The sequence below is a fragment of the Neoarius graeffei genome, chromosome 15, assembly GCF_027579695.1.
Source record: "Neoarius graeffei isolate fNeoGra1 chromosome 15, fNeoGra1.pri, whole genome shotgun sequence".
Taxonomy (NCBI): Eukaryota; Metazoa; Chordata; class Actinopteri; order Siluriformes; family Ariidae; genus Neoarius; species Neoarius graeffei.
Genome location: NC_083583.1, coordinates 4,543,631 through 4,560,090, shown reverse-complemented (window position 1 = coordinate 4,560,090; position 16,460 = coordinate 4,543,631). Strand labels below are relative to the sequence as shown.

General features: G+C 40.1%; 1 protein-coding gene across 8 annotated transcripts in view; it reads left to right on the top strand.

Moving 5' to 3' along the window:
* Window positions 1-16,460, top strand: part of plekha7b (pleckstrin homology domain containing, family A member 7b) — a 248,422-nt gene that overhangs the window by 132,059 nt on the left and 99,903 nt on the right. For all 8 annotated transcript variants that reach the window (XM_060940787.1, XM_060940779.1, XM_060940780.1 and 5 more), the window contains 3 exons: window positions 4,128-4,239; window positions 13,484-13,588; window positions 16,196-16,268. In XM_060940787.1, the coding sequence (XP_060796770.1) occupies window positions 4,128-4,239; window positions 13,484-13,588; window positions 16,196-16,268 (290 nt within the window). The remainder of the gene's footprint in view (window positions 1-4,127; window positions 4,240-13,483; window positions 13,589-16,195; window positions 16,269-16,460) is intronic.

Here is a 16,460-nt window from a genome sequence, read left to right as displayed (position 1 = left end):
GGTTTTGAAATCTGCTTAATCTGGTGAGTTTCAGCTGTTCGTGTTGTGTTGATCTGTTTTTGTGCTGTCGTTTTTGCTGACCATCTTTCTGTATGCTGAGAGAGAGAGAGAGAGAGAGAGAGAGAGAGAGAGAGAGAGAAAGCGCAACTAGTTAATTCTATGCATTATAAGCTGAAGGTTTAACCTAAAGAAGATGACAAATTACCTTTTTTCCAACATCTCAGTTTCTCATGAATGAAGTTTCTCAGCAACATAAACACGAGACTCAGTGGCACACTGGAGCTTTTACTCGCTCACTGGACCAGCGACTGAATTCATGATTTGACCACCACTGCCGTGTAAGGGTGTACAAACTTTTGCACAGTAGTCAAATGCAGAGAAATTAAGAGTAAAAATAAAAAGGCAGAGCGTCAATAAGGGTTAACTGTTTAAGGGTTAAAACCATTGTATATTTTTGCATGACATTGATATGTGGTTAACTCCACACACACACACACACACACACACACACACACACACACACACACACACACACACACACACTCTGACACAATGCCAGGACATTCTGAGTAACCCTGCCACACAGGTCACACTTTCAAATAACTTCACACACTCAGCAAAACAAAGTTCCAGTTCCATCCTGTTCGGTGAAATTACACCGAAATCCCAATTCATTATTTACATCTTTTTTATTTTTCTTAAAAATATTTAAGCTGTAGCTGCAAATAAACTCTCTACAAAGACGGACTAAAAGTAGAAAAGACCAAAATAATGAACTGTGAATAAATTCCATTGGTGTGTGTGCATGTACATGCGTGACCTTGACCCAGCGCAGTGTCATGACGTGGCCCCGGAGTTCATACGTTCCCAGAGTGCCTCTCGTGACCCAACCTGCTATATACCGCGTGGCTCGGGTTCAGCAGTGATCCCGATATAACTCTGTTAATCTCACACTGATGCAGCGAGTGTTAGCCATGCGAGAGGTCGGAAACGGAGCGTGTGAAGGACACGAGTGCTGTTCTTTACGTCGTAAAAATGTAATCGAGAAGAGCCGAGTGTATTCAGGGCATCGGAATTATATGTGGCTCCTAAACCTGAAGCAGACAGCTGAGCTTCCTGTTTATATCGCGGCTCTGACAGCAGTGCAGCTGCAAATCACATGTTTATATTCACACATGACATTACATTACAGGTATTTAGCAGATGTTCTTCTCCAGAGCGACGTACGACACACCCAGAGCAGCCTGGGGGGCAGTTGGGGGTTAGGTGCCTTGCTCAAGGGCACTTCAGCCATTCCTGCTGGTCCAGGGAATCAAACCAGTGACCTTTTGGTCCCAAAGCTGCTTCTCTTGAGCTTCCCCCAAGCTTGTTCTACACTTATTTCCATAGTAACAGCTCTTTCACAGGCCAGACGCTCCGTTAATAATATTAATGTCTCTAACGGATCCGTGAGATGTTTATTTACCATTTTATGGTAGGAGTCTCCAGTGTCGGAGGTAAAACTTTCTGACATCTTCAGGACAGAGGAGTTTACGCTTTGTCCTTTCTCACACACAAAAAAAAATAGACTACCTGCCTTTTTTTTTGGGTCTTATTAACTTCAAGAGAGAGAGAAAACAGCTTGGCTGGTGAGGGGAAAACTGTTTATCGCTGCTAAGTGAGACTCTGAACCTTTAAAAGTAATTACGATATAAATGGATAAGGTATGATGTGTCGTTCTTTAATAAAAAAAAAAGATAATTGTTGGTCAGTTGCTGTGGTGTAGGAGGAGTAAACCAGTGCAGTGGGAACTCCACTCATTGATTGATTGATTACTATAAACAGCAACATGCACATGTAATGAGTTTTTATTCATTACACGTCTGATGTATTAAAATTTTAATTGAAATATTTAATTAATTTCCTGTTTGCAAACGGAGTGGAAGAGGAAGACTGTGATTGATAAAATATCAAAAAAAAAAAACTTTGAAGAGGAGCATAAACAGGTTTATTATCCCCCGCTGGCCGAAAGGCCCGAAGGGGGATTATGTCGTGGCAATGTCCGTCCGTCTGTCCCGGGAAGGGTGCTCACCTTCTGAAATCAACTCCTCTCACAATCTTTAGAGGAATTTCACGACACTTGACAGGATTCTTTGTTATATGTTGGTAATACGCATATTGCAATTTTGTTAAATTTGGTCGCATTTTCCAAGAGCTCCAGCCCTTGATTAACAACCTTGTACTTTTCAAAATTTCATGAAGGTGTGTTCGCCGGGTGGCACAGTGGTGTAGTGGTTATCGCTGTCTCCTCACAGCAAGAAGGTCCTGGGTTCGAGCCCTGTGGCCGGCGAGGGCCTTTCTGTGTGGAGTTTGCATGTTCTCCCCGTGTCCGCGTGGGTTTCCTCCGGGTGCTCCGGTTTCCCCCACAGTCCAAAGACATGCAGGTTAGGTTAACTGGTGACTCTAAATTGAGCGTAGGTGTGAATGTGAGTGTGAATGGTTGTCTGTGTCTATGTGTCAGCCCTGTGATGACCTGGCGACTTGTCCAGGGTGAACCCCGCCTTTCGCCCGTAGTCAGCTGGGATAGGCTCCAGCTTGCCTGCGACCCTGTAGAACAGGATAAAGCGGCTAGAGATGATGAGATGAGTGTGTTCGCCTTCTGACATCAGCTCCTCTCACTATTTTTGGAGGAATTTCCCGAAGCTTGGTAAAAGGCCTTGTTATATGACGGTAATACGCAGATTGCGATTAAATTTAGTTTGTGAAAATTTTCCCAGAGTTTTGACCCTTGATTAAATAACTTGTACTCTGACAATTTCATGAGGGTGTACGTTCTTCTGAAATCAACTCCTCTCACAATTTGTGGAGGAATTTCACCAAACTTGGCAAAAGGCTTTGTTATATGACCGTTATACGCAGATTGAAATTTTGTTTAATTTGGGCAAATTTTCCCAGAGTTCTGCCCTTGATTATTAACAAACTTGTACTTTGGCAATTTCATCAAGGTGTGCTTGCTTTCTGAAATCAACTCCTCTCACGATTTTCATCCCCCGCTGGCCAAAAAGGCCCAAAGGGGGATTATATTATGACGATGTCCATCCGTCCCGGCAAGGGCACTCACCTTCTGAAATCAACTCCTCTCACAATTTTTCGAGGAATTTCACGAAACTTGATTGGATTATTTGTTATATGTCAGTAATACGCATATTGCAGTTTTGTTCAATTCAGTTGCATTTTACCAGAGTTACGGCCGAGTTGCCAGCGGGGGATGTTGTGCTCTCAGAACACTCTTAAGTTAAAACACCACTGAAATGTAACATCACTTTGTATAAGAGTGGGCGGGGTTTAATTTCAGAATCAGTACTACAGATTACATATAGGGTAGAATCAATATGAAAATAAAACATGAAATACAGTACAATTGAATAAAGCAAAATATTTATTCGAAATGAGAATTTATTGAACAAATCGAAACTTGGAGATGTTTTTGGATTTGTTTTTAAAATTCAGTCTTTTGAGATATTAATCGAGTAACTTCAGAAAATATGAAGGAAATGAGTATACACTGACACATTTTAAAATGAACTAACTTATAAAATTGTATTTATTTATCTATTTATACATTTTAAATAAATATTTAAATCTACTTTTTTTTTTTTTTAAAGAAATGTTTTACAGTCAGCGTGACCATAAAGTTAATGCAGAGAGATTTTTTTACCTCATTCTTTCATGGAATATTTAATTATGAATTAACTGTTTAATTACCAGTATATAGAATTTGCTAAGCGTTTCTATGATTCCTGGCATTTATGAATTTTTAATGTTTGTTTATTATATATTTTGTCTTCTGCTTTGCCAGGTAAATTAAGATATGTATATTTATCTTATTTAATTAAAGACCATTGGTTGATTGAGAATCATTTTCAGGGACAGAAAAACTTCTGCTTCTGTTTAACAGTTTTATCATCTTTTTCCAAATTCAGCCATCTCCAAAACTCAGGGAATTTCATTTACACCACAATTTTAAAAAAAAAAATTGAGATGTGAAAACCCTGTTCCACTTTTCACTTGTGTCCTGGTGCTCAGAGACAGCGACCTCACGCTTTGTGTGATGTGTTGGTGTGACGATGTGTGTTTTCTTCCTGCAGAGGGAATTCCCACATGTCGAAGCCACCGTCCGAGCCAAGACCCTCCAGCATGGTCAGCGAGTCCTCCGTGGCCATCACCTCATCCACCGTGGACACTCCTGCGGGACTCAAGGTCAGGACTCCTAATGTAAACCGGTCATTAGGGATATAATGATGCATCATGTGATGATAAATTGCGATACAAATTTATGACAATTCAAATTGACGAAATAAAAAATGAATTGTGATTATTAACAGGCTACATAATATCTTAGTTTTTCTGATCTGTACAGGAATTGCGTAGTTTAGACAGCAGAGGGCATAAAATAGTGAGAATACATGTGCCTTCATCCTAGGCAGAAGTAACACAGCGATAATGCTGCAAAAACACACAATGAACAGATATAAAATGGGATAAAAGGAATATTTTAGTTAATTGGCTATTCTGTTTTATTCCAGCCTTTGAAAATGTGAGAAAATAATTATTGTTGGTTGTTAGGAAAATGGGGGGAAAAAAAAGTTTTTTTTTAAACCAAAGGAATATTTAAAGCTGTACTGCTTTTCAGGTTTTTCAAGTGTAGGTCATAAAAATAATTTTCCCGGACACCCAATTAATTTTTGTTCAGTGGACCGAAAGCTACTGAATTCAAATCACAGACTTCCAATTTTATTAGTGTTTTTTTTTTTTTAAACAGAATAACTAATGAATTTAGTCACGTGGCTCTAAATTCTCTGCTATTTTTTCCTGCTTCCCCATGACCCAATTCAAGATACTACATCATGCATCACGTGGTGGGCTTTCCCTGTTCACGCAAGGCATTGTGGGATACAAATTTGAAACCGGAGAGAAAAATGGAGGACGTGAGTGTGCGAATGAAATGTGAAAGAGCGACTACAGTAACGGAAAGAAAGCGAGAAGAAAAGACATGTTATATACGAAGGAAAGGAAACACAGGACCAAACTAATAAATATGGGCGCTCAGCGAGCACCTCGGTGTGATCAGCTGTTCGTTTAGCGACAGAATGATGGAACTGTCAGTGCACGCTCAAAGGGAAACCTGTAGATGGCAGTAATGCAACACTGTGGATGCCAGCTGCTGTAAAACCCAAAAGAAGAAGAAGGTAAACCTGCGCATGCGCACACGGACTTCCTCTGTCTGCTTGACTGCGCGAAGCGAGCGATTTCATGCACATTATTTGCTTTAATCCCCTCAAATTAAATAACTTCCCAGCCACAGAATGGCCTGATAATTTGTGAGATATTACAGAAATAAACAGATATCACAATCACCACATTTCAGACGGAACTAAATTTCACCAATTTTATGAAATCAAAAGGCCGTCTACTTTTAAATTGATAAAGAATAGGAAAATAAATATTATTTGGTAATAAAATTTTCTTCATTTAATATTTTTCAAAAAATATCGTGACTTGAGTGAGTGAATCGTTACATATTTACCTGTCATGCGTGAGGAGGTTTGTGATCTCATGACGGCTTTGTGTCGTGTTCTTAAAGTCGGGGTGGGCAATCAGACGAAATGATCATTATGACGATATCTTTTGAGGTAGAGTTACGATCTGCGATCTGAATCCCAATCTTCCCCACAGATTTAGATGAAAATCTTCATGAGATTTTCGCTCCGATTTTATTCTGAAAGTTCTGATTCATGTCTCTTCTGTTGTGACACTTTTTTTCTCGATGTTAATCCGCTCACCACTATTCTTTATCCGCCACGCTGTTTTCTGTTCACACTGTCAGAATGGCCACAATCCGTTCGGGATTTCAGCCGAGACACGACACCGCCGACTCCGGTGGACTCCAGAGCATCGTCCTAACCGTCTCACAACCAGTCTCACTTCTGCTTAGATTCTGTGATCTGTACGATTCCTCTGAAAAGCAGATCGCGTGTCAAATTAAGATTGTCCGTGATATACAATCATCACATCACCCACGTGTGTCTGTTAAAGGAAAATAATCAACGACGGGGTGGTGTGATGAAGTGGACTTAATGCTATGTCTCTGGAGGTTTTTTTTTAATTTATTATCATTTTATAAAGTGTTTTATTCTCCTAGAACAGCAACATGCCAATGATTGATTACAAATTTGTATGTATCGAAGAACAACATGATTTTTATCCATTTATCGTTACATTTAATATTGAATACGATCCACAAAATGAGTTCTGACTTGCATTATAGCAGCTGTAAACAGTCGTTCCACCGTTCACCAGTCTCTCTTTATTCTCTCTTGGAAATCTTGGAGAATCCTTCTTCCATAAATGTAAAATAAGTCTCCTGACAGAAAACCTTATGAAAGATATATATTTTTCTTGGTTAAATAACAGCATGGTTTTAATCTGTTTATTATAAATCTCAGGTTATACACACTCTTTGAAAATAAAGTATGTTATTGTACCTTTAGGGCTACACCAGCTTATGACTGGATCAGTACCCACTAAGGTACTTATCTGTACCCTTTATATACTGCTCAGGAACATGTATGCACCTTTTTGGCCCTAAAAAGGTACACATGGTTACCCTGAGGTCCACTAATGAGGCGTAGGGGGAACATTCGTATAGATTGTACCTTGGTGAACAGAAATGGACGACTCCTGTACCCCTATTTGTGATGGTGTATGGAGCAAAAACAATCTGAGTATCAGAGTTAATACGGTAAATCGGACAAAATCGATCCTGTGCTTTAAATCGGCTGAACTTTGGCGATGTTTGTTTATGCTGCGTTCGTGAACAACTGAGCAGATTTAATCTATTTCTCTCCTGCGTTGGGAAAAGAATCACAAACCCATAACCGCCTCCTCTCAGCTCGTTCATCATCTTCGGAGCAAAAATCGCTGAAACAGATTTAAACTTCTGTAATGGATGTAAAAGTTGTGCGTTTTAATGCATGGTGTAGGCTCTTTGCACCGCGAGGTCACATGCTTGGATACCACATAACAATGCCAAGCTTTCAGGTCAACAGAATCCTTGACAAGGTCAAGCACACAACTTTCAGCAGTTTGTAGTTTATAGTGATTAATCTCCTTCGTTTTCTAGAATTGTCAGTGTTGTTTTTGTAACGTTTGACTCCATCTTGAAGATATGAGCAAACAATTTACTGCGATGATTGATGAATGAAAACACAAACTTATTACAACGCCTCGATGGCTCATTGATCATTTCCTGTAATGATTTTATTTCTTTTTATTTACTGAGAAAAGCGATCTTTTTAGACAGAAAAATTTGTGTTGCTATGACAACGGGCTTGTTTACTAGTATCTGTGTCAGTACTATAATGTGTTTATCTCGCTCAGTGAGATTTAAACTTCATAAGTAAAGTCTGTTGATTTTCGTTGCCAGTAAAAATCACATAGTTACAGAAAGTTTCTGATTAAATTATTAGAATTAGAAGCCTTTATCTGACTGTCTCTCACACACACACACACACACACACACACACACACACACACACACACACACACAGGTGATGAGGTAGATAGAGCTGAGAGGAGGAGGGAAGCCGAGCTTCATGTTATCATCGCGGTAATATTCTTCGTTTACATCTGCAAGATGGACCCAAACCTTCCAAAACACAACGATATACCTTGAAAACTTTTATTATGGACCCGTTTGAGCTGTTAGAATTAAAATACGTGTTTTTACAATTAGGCATATCAGGTGAAAATTCAGTCCAAATTGCTTGAACCTGCTGTCATTGAATTCAGAACTGAATGCAGAAAAACAGACTTTTTACAGAACTAAAATGTGTTTATCCGTTCTTGAGATTTTACAAATCAAAGATTGAAGAAACGCCTTAATTTTTTAGAAAACTGCCGTAATATTCTGTATGAGGATTGCAGGGTCCAAAATGGGCCTCATTAACCAATGAGATCAAATGTCTGTTTTTTTTTTTTTTTTTTTGCTTTTTTAAAAAAATTTATTTCTTAATAACTTTTCTATTTTTCAAGATATTTACATGGAAATTGGCAGCACGTAGATGTTTGTATACTGAATACAAAATTTGAAAAACTAGTAAAAACAAATTATTCAAATTAGTATTTAATTAATATTCATTATGCTAATTTGGTAGAACTGTTAAATCAGTACACTGATTTTAACTCTCATTTATACATCACAAAGAAGGAGAAATCAATGCTGATTATAAAATCTGCATAAATAAGCACTGAATGTCTCACATCTATCGTTCTCTATCAAAATAAAAAAGGAATAAAAGATTATTTCTAATCCCCTCTTTGTGCTCTGTAGGCCTTTGCATTTCTCAGTCGGGCCGACTAGTGTTTATATCAGGGGTGGGCAATTATTTTTTCCATGGGGCCACATGAGAAACAGAAAATTTTGTGGAGGGCCGGACCAAAAGGCTGAACTAAATTCTGCAGAATATTAATTGTATTTCTTTATATAAAGCAGTAAATAACATTGTTTTTACAAGCTGCTAAGACTGGTAAGAGTATGGAAAAAACGAGGTTGCCTTACAAAAAATGTCATTTATTCAATCAAATTTCCCAAAACAATGGTTAACAAAATGTGAACGTTTTTACCTTTTTTTTTTCAGTCATATTCACCCCAAAACACAATAAAGACATCACAATATTGTGTTTCTACTCCAAATATCAAGCAAGATGCATCATATTATAATAATGATGCCCACATTTGTAGTCTAATCACCTCATTTGGTGTTTTTCATTTGGTAATGCCGACTCAAATTGTAGTCTTTGAACACGGCGATCTGCTCTCCGCAAACTAAACACACGGCTTTATCTCTGACTTCAGGAAATAAATACTTAGCGGTCCATGTTTTGTTGAAAGCCCTGCATTCGGCATCTACCTTTCTTCTTTTTGGGGGCTAAAGTCTTCTTGTGACGTCGATTCGGTGTAGGTATCAGATCTACAGATCGGCTCAGGCTCCGGCGCCTGCTGGTGACGTCACACTACGTGATTGGCTGGACCGTTTGAAGGATGACGTACAAGTTTGTGGTTGGTCTGGACAAATTACGGAAATAATTATCGCGGGATTAGGTTTTGTGGGATTTCATGTCATGTTCATGTCGCGCGCATTGCGTTTCTGTTGAACACAACTTCAAAATAAAAACAATGCACATTCAGTCCATGTATGAGGTAAAATTAGAAAATACGTTTATTTTGTAATTTCTAATTAACCTTACGCGGGCCGGTCAGAATGAACCAAAGGGCCGGATGCGGCCCGCGGGCCGTAAAATGCCCAGGTCTGGTTTATATGAAGGAATATAAATGATTATTTTGATTAATATTCACAGCCTTCAAGGCGAACCTCGAAAAAATTGTCTGATCCACATCCAATAAACAATTCACATTAACTGAACTGAAATTGCCACTCGCGTTTCTGACTTCTGGTTTTTAAAAATCTCATTCCGACCACTAAGCTCTCAATATTTTTCATCAAAACAACTCCAGTTATATTCTACAATAGTTATTTATTTACGGGTTGTTTTACAATCAGGGTACAAAGTTTGTGTCACAGGGGTCCAAAATTCAAATTGATTCAAACTGGTTCTTGTACCGGTTTTTAAGTGAAGGACAAGTTAAAGAACAGATAGGCATGTGTAATAGTTTGTATTATAACAAGATGAAGTGCAGCTTTAAGCAGGGCTGGGAGAAACAAATGAAGTGATTCTCGGAGAGGACTTTTTTTTTTTTGACAATTCAGAATCCACTACTTCCATAGTGCTTTTAAATATAAGGCTGTAAGCTTTGTGTTAGTCGTCTCTAATATTTATGTCCCGATATCTTGACCACATTTTAGGATGAAAATAATCATTTTAGATATGTTATTTTATATTGAAAAATTAGCTGTCTCGGAGAGGACATTTTTTTGACACAATTACATACTAATTTGATCAAAATAGTCTGAAAACTTACTGGCATTCAACATTAAAACTTAACTACTGTATGTTTCCAATGATATGGAACCAAATATGTGTTTTATGGTATAAAGAATGATGTAAGTGCATCCCTTTTGGAGCTACCTGTGGTCAAAAAAGCACTTTTTCTAAATGACACGAGTAATTTTGCTAAATATGACATATATTGCCATACATTCACCAAAAATAACATTATCACCACATTTTTTTTGTATGGTAAATAGAGCTATCACAGGGCTACAATAAACAACCAAGTTTATTTAGTCAAGCCTTTTGATATTGAAGATAATAAGTGTTAAATGTGATTTTTAGCTTGCGTACACTGATTGTAAAACAACCCTTACATGAATCAGTTTGATTTGGAAAAAAAAAAAGTAGGTAAAGCTACGAAAACTCACTTCGAAGTCTCCTGTGAATCAGAACATCAAAACTAGCAGACAGAAAATTTTGCTGAATCCTTCATCAGAAACAGTGAGAGTGAGAGAACATCACTATAAAAGTGATCGGATTGATATTGAGGAGTAATCCAGTGGGAAACCGATCGAGAGAGAGAGAGAGAGAGAGAGAGAGAGCCTGACCGTTTTCCCGTGACTCAAAAAGAAAAGCACCGGCAGTTTCCTGACGTCCCGCGAGCAGAGTTTTTATTCTGTTGTACCGACTTTAACCTGCCGTTACTCCCAAAGCACTGAACAGATCTTTACCAGATGTGTTTCTTTGGAAAGCAGAGATTTAACATTTTTAATGATATATTCAAGATATACCTTGCGAAGTCGCCATGTTATTTGGCCATGAAGATCCAAGCGCTGTCTGTTAAGTCAATGCCTTCGCGATAAAATCATTTTTTTTCCTGTCAAAACGAGCCAAAACTAAACTTTGAAACTGCATTGACAATTTTTTTTTTTGTAGAAAAGGAAATTGCTACAGACTTCTGAAACTTTTGTGCTTGACCTTGTCGAGGGTTCGGTTTACCTGAAAGCTTGCTCTCCAGTATGGCGTTGCTATGTGGTATCCAAGCATGTGACCTCTAGCTGCAAAGAACCGATTAAATAACACACAACACATGGCTAGTCTGAGTTCCAGAACGTTCAGAGTAAATCACAATTCGAAAAAATGAACTGGAAAGAAAATAGTTAGAAGAAATGCATCTGATTTCATAACAGTAAAAAAAACCTTTGTTTCCAGAATATAACTATAAATGGATTCAAAATTTAGAAGTATCATGTGTATATATTAAAGAAGACTTGTTCTTTATTTAATAAAAAAATGGCAGTCTGGGAAATTGCTGTGATATAAGAGGAATAAAACATTTCAGGATATGCTGGTGTAGGAAAATAATCAACTTTGGAACGGTAACAGTAACTCTACTTTATCACTCCACCTCCTTCTTTTACTCTGTATTTTACTGAGGGATGCACACACACACACACACACACACACACACACACACACACACACACACACACACACACACACAGAGTTTTGGAAATAAAAACTTCTTTACATGACTGAGGGATTCTCCTGATGACCTGATCCTGTGTGTGTGTGTGTGTGTGTGTGTTAGCCTGATACTCAGTCTGGAATCTTATTCAGGCTCGAACTCACTCCAGTTGGTTTGGTCCGCCGCCAGTCCGTCTAACAGCTGTTTCGGCTCGGACCCTGGAGATTCCTGTATTTGGCCAGCCATCATGTTCTCGCACGATAAATACGACACTGATGAATAACCGTGTTAATGTTCCCACTCAACTGGCAGACGTGTCGTCCATCTTTAGCCACAACACATGTCATACAAGCTTTCATTCATAAATTCAGATCTTGTTTCTCAATCTGTGTGAAAATGTTTTCATAGCCAAACAACAAAAAATTCCCATCAGATTTATGATTAAAGTTTCTGATTCTCCTAATTCATGCTCACGTGTGTATGATGTGTAATAATAAACATCAATTATCTGTAAATCAAGGGCACATTTACGTGTTCACAGAACTCCAGAGAGAGCTGAAAACAAGATGATGTTGACCGATCTTCCACTAATGCAGCTCAGCCACTGCAGTGCTTTGGTTACCGTAGACACACTAATGCTTCCTCCTTTCATAGGGTGCCATTACTTTTTTGTCCTGATTGAATGGTTTAAGTTGATGGTGTAATCTGTATATAAAATCAGTAACTTGATCGAATCGCATCATTGTTGATCAAAGCCGATCAATCGAGGTTGATGCAAGTGTCCTTACCTCGGAAATGAGCTCCGGAGCGACATGTGGGATCTGATCATGTTTCCTGACTAACAGGATTTCGTGTTCATGCTTCTGAGAATAATTTCCGAATAAATTCACTTGATAAATGAGGCTATGTGTTACTAAAATTAGTAGCGGATAGCAGCGAGCTGACAGATAGCCGATGTGTGTTATTTTGATAAATGGAGTGTTTGAAGAATGCAGCAGTAAACTGCCAGATATTTGCCTGCACTGTGTGCGCACGTGTTTTCAGTCTTGGTGCTGAAGCTCTGCAGAAGCCTGGCAGAGTTCATATTAAAATGATGTCCGACTGCTGACAGTTTGGCAGTTTTTATTAAAATGATTCCAGCATGGGGGGGGGAGGTATGGGGGAGGGAGAGAGAGAGAGAGAGAGAGAGAGGTTTAAGGGGGGGGAGGGGGAGGGAGAGAGAGAGAGAGAGAGAGAGGTTTGGGGGGGGAGGGGGAGGGAGAGAGAGAGAGGTTTAGGGGGGGAGGGGGAGGGAGAGAGAGAGAGGTTTAGGGGGAGGGGGAGAGAGAGAGAGAGGTTTAGGGGGGAGGGGGAGGGAGAGAGAGAGAGGTTTAAGGGGGGAGGGGGAGGGAGAGAGAGAGAGAGGTTTAGGGGGGGAGGGGGAGGGAGAGAGAGAGAGAGGTTTGGGGGGAGGGGGAGGGAGAGAGAGAGAGGTTTGGGGGGGAGGGGGAGAGAGAGAGAGAGAGGTTTAGGGGGGAGGGGGAGGGAGAGAGAGAGAGGTTTAGGGGGAAGGGGGAGGGAGAGAGAGAGAGGTTTGGGGGGGAGGGGGAGGGAGAGAGAGAGAGGTTTGGGGGGGAGGGAGGGATAGACAGAGTTATATGGGGGGAGAGCCAGAGTTATAAAGAGAGGGAGGGAGAGAGAGGCAGAGTTGTAGAGAGAGGGGGAGGGAGAGAGGGGTGTTGAGTGGGGGAGGAGATGTAGAGAGGAGGGAGGGTGAGACAGAAATGGGGAGGGGGAGAGAGAGATATTAGACAGAGGGTTGGAGAGAGAGGGGGGTAGAGAGAGAGGTATTAGAGGGTGGAGGGGGAGAGACAGGTGTAGGAGTAGGGAGAGAGAGGGTGGAGGGAGGGAGGTGGTGGTTGAGGGAGGGAGGTGGTGAAGGAGGGAGGGAGGTGAGAGGGAGGTGGTGGGGGGAGGAGAGATCAACATGATTTGGACATAAATTGTGCAAAGAAATGAACAGGGTTTTTTCTTCTTCTTTAGTCTTTAAAGTCCAGTGGTCGAGTGCACAGCTTTGGAAAGAGAGATCACTCCATCAAGAGGAACCCGAACGTCCCTGTGGTGGTGAGAGGATGGCTCTACAAGCAGGTGAGCTACACACACACACACACACACACACACACACACACACACACACACACACAGAGTCTACAGAGAACTGAGTGAAGGAACACACCTGTTTTCATGCTTTTCACAATGAATATGCAAAAAAAAAATGCAAAACAGTGGGTGGAGCCTATGCAAATAGATTTGATAGCAAATTAGGACCTGTAATATGACTTGGGGGGGGCGGCATGGTGGTGTAGTGGTTAGCGCTGTCGCCTCACAGCAAGAAGGTCCGGGTTCGAGCCCCGTGGCCGGCGAGGCCGCTTTATCCTGTTCTACAGGGTCGCAGGCGAGCTGGATCCTATCCCAGCTGACTACGGGCGAAAGGCGGGGTTCACCCTGGACAAGTCGCCAGGTCATCACAGGGCTGACACATAGACACAGACAACCATTCACACTCACATTCACACCTACGCTCAATTTAGAGTCACCAGTTAACCTAACCTGCATGTCTTTGGACTGTGGGGGAAACCGGAGCACCCGGAGGAAACCCACGCGGACACGGGGAGAACATGCAAACTCTGCACAGAAAGGCCCTCGCCGGCCCCGGGGCTCGAACCCGGACCTTCTTGCTGTGAGGCGACAGCGCTAACCACTACATCACCGTGCCGCCCCAAAAGAATCATATCATAAAACAACTTAATGTTGAAAAGGCACTTACCGAAAATGTCTGCCAAGTGCTGCATACAGCGAGTGGACTGGACTGAAGTGGTGTCTGTTGAAGAAATTGTTGGTGTCTGTTGAAACTGTTGAAGAGCACGCCCGCACGGTCCCGCCCCGCGGGTGTATAAACTGATCACTGTGTGTGTCATTCTGCTCACATCCGATGCTGACCCGGGGAAAGGGTTGGCCTGTCAGACAGAGCCAGTGCGGACCTTAGAACATCAGCCACGGACTGTAACGCTATCTGGGTTATTTAAGGGGTTTTTGTGGATTCATTGGATAATCACGTGCTCTTAGATTATAATAAAACTCTTTCTGATCAGAAAATGCTGTTGTGGAATTCTCTATAGAAATGTTGAGTTCACTAAAGAACCCGTAAAGGCGTAAACGGTTTTTGTGCTTTTTGCTGTGTGGTGAAATTCAACGTGGCTTGTTTTTTGTTTTTTCAGTGAGACAAGAAAAAGCGAATGCCTCCTGCAGTGACACTGAAATTGTTGATAAGTCTTTAGCAAATTACTGTTAATAGATTTATATCATCTTGGCTTGTTTTGTATTTATTTGTATGTGTTTATAGCACATTAAAGATGCTGCAATCTTTCCAGACATGACAATACGTTGAACATAAAAAAAAAAAAAGGGAAACCTAATCCCATCCCAACAGGGCTGTCCGTCTTTTCCCCTGTAGCCTGCAGACAGATTGTGCTCGTGGGTCGTTCTAGAATTCGGGATACATTTCACGTCTCTGAGATGAACCTTTTTGTTATTTTCCACGAAAGAAATCTTTATTGAATTAGTTTTGAACAATAATGCAAGTTATGACAAATTTTCACCAATTGCGATGCTTGATGTCCATTTTAGACCCAATTTATCCATAAAACATGAACTAAATGACTCCCACCCCTCCCCCCACATTACTGCTGTCTTTGACTCCTGAGTCATCCATTCAACTCCAATAAACAGGAAGTGATTCAGTCTAACTATCTGTTATTTGGGGTTTATTTTATTAACTGTTATAAAATCAGTTGCACAGAAAGTCTGTTTTCTGTATGATGTGAAATTTCAGTCATAATACATTTTTTACCCATCCCAATGTTCTTGTCAACTCTGTTATAAAACTGCATAAAATCCACAAAGATGTTTAATAATACACATGACACCTGCACTGAGTGATGTCACTTCCTCTGGCGGAAAACTTCAGAAAGGCAGTGAGGTGTGTTCGGTTTCTTCTCTCATTAACTTGAACAAAACGAGGATTTTACACCAACAGTAGATTATTTGTCAACTCTGTTATTGTAATACTGGAGTGAATTCCACACTTTTTTTTAAATATGATAAATTCATAAAATTCTGTCTTTATTATACATGCTGTATGGGAGCGAGTTTGAGGTTAGTGTGTGGAGTTAAGACACAGAATGAAATGGTGGAAAATGTCAACTCTGTTATCAATTCTGTTAATGGATTGCCTGGTTTAGCGACAACAGAGTTGACGATGACCAACAGAGTTGACACTTGAAATGTACCTGCAGTTATAGAATGGGCTGTGTATTGTGTACGAGTCTGACCTCGTAGCTGCTCTGAAACACGACGACGTCACGGTTATGTACATCATGATCCAGATTCTGAAATGAGATCAAATGATTCCGGATTCACAGGGAACGTTTTTCCTACAATTCAATTACCAAGGGCACTAACGAGACACAGTTTAATTCTTTTTTTTTTTTTTTTTTGGGTCCATGTTTTTTTAATTTATTTATTTTTAAAATCCATTTATGCATATGCATTTATATATATATATATATATATATATATATATATATATATATATATATAAAATTATTATTTTTATGATAAATTACAACTCTCCCGCGAATGCTGAAGTGATGTGCTCCTTCATGATCATAAATGAACCATGTGCTTGACCTGCAGGACAGCTCGGGAATGAGGCTGTGGAAGAGGAAGTGGTTCGTGTTGTCGGATTACTGCCTCTTTTATTATAAAGGTGAGTCATCATGACTCCCGCAGTGCGAGTCGTTTCATTTTTTTTCCAAGGAAAATTAGCAAATTAAATGAAGGATAACGAAGAATCTCCTTTTTGTGTAGTCACTTCTTGTTGAGGAATTTAATAAAAACAGGAAAACACCACATCTTGTCCATTCAGTAAAAAAATGCTAAATAGAGGGCGGAGTCTATG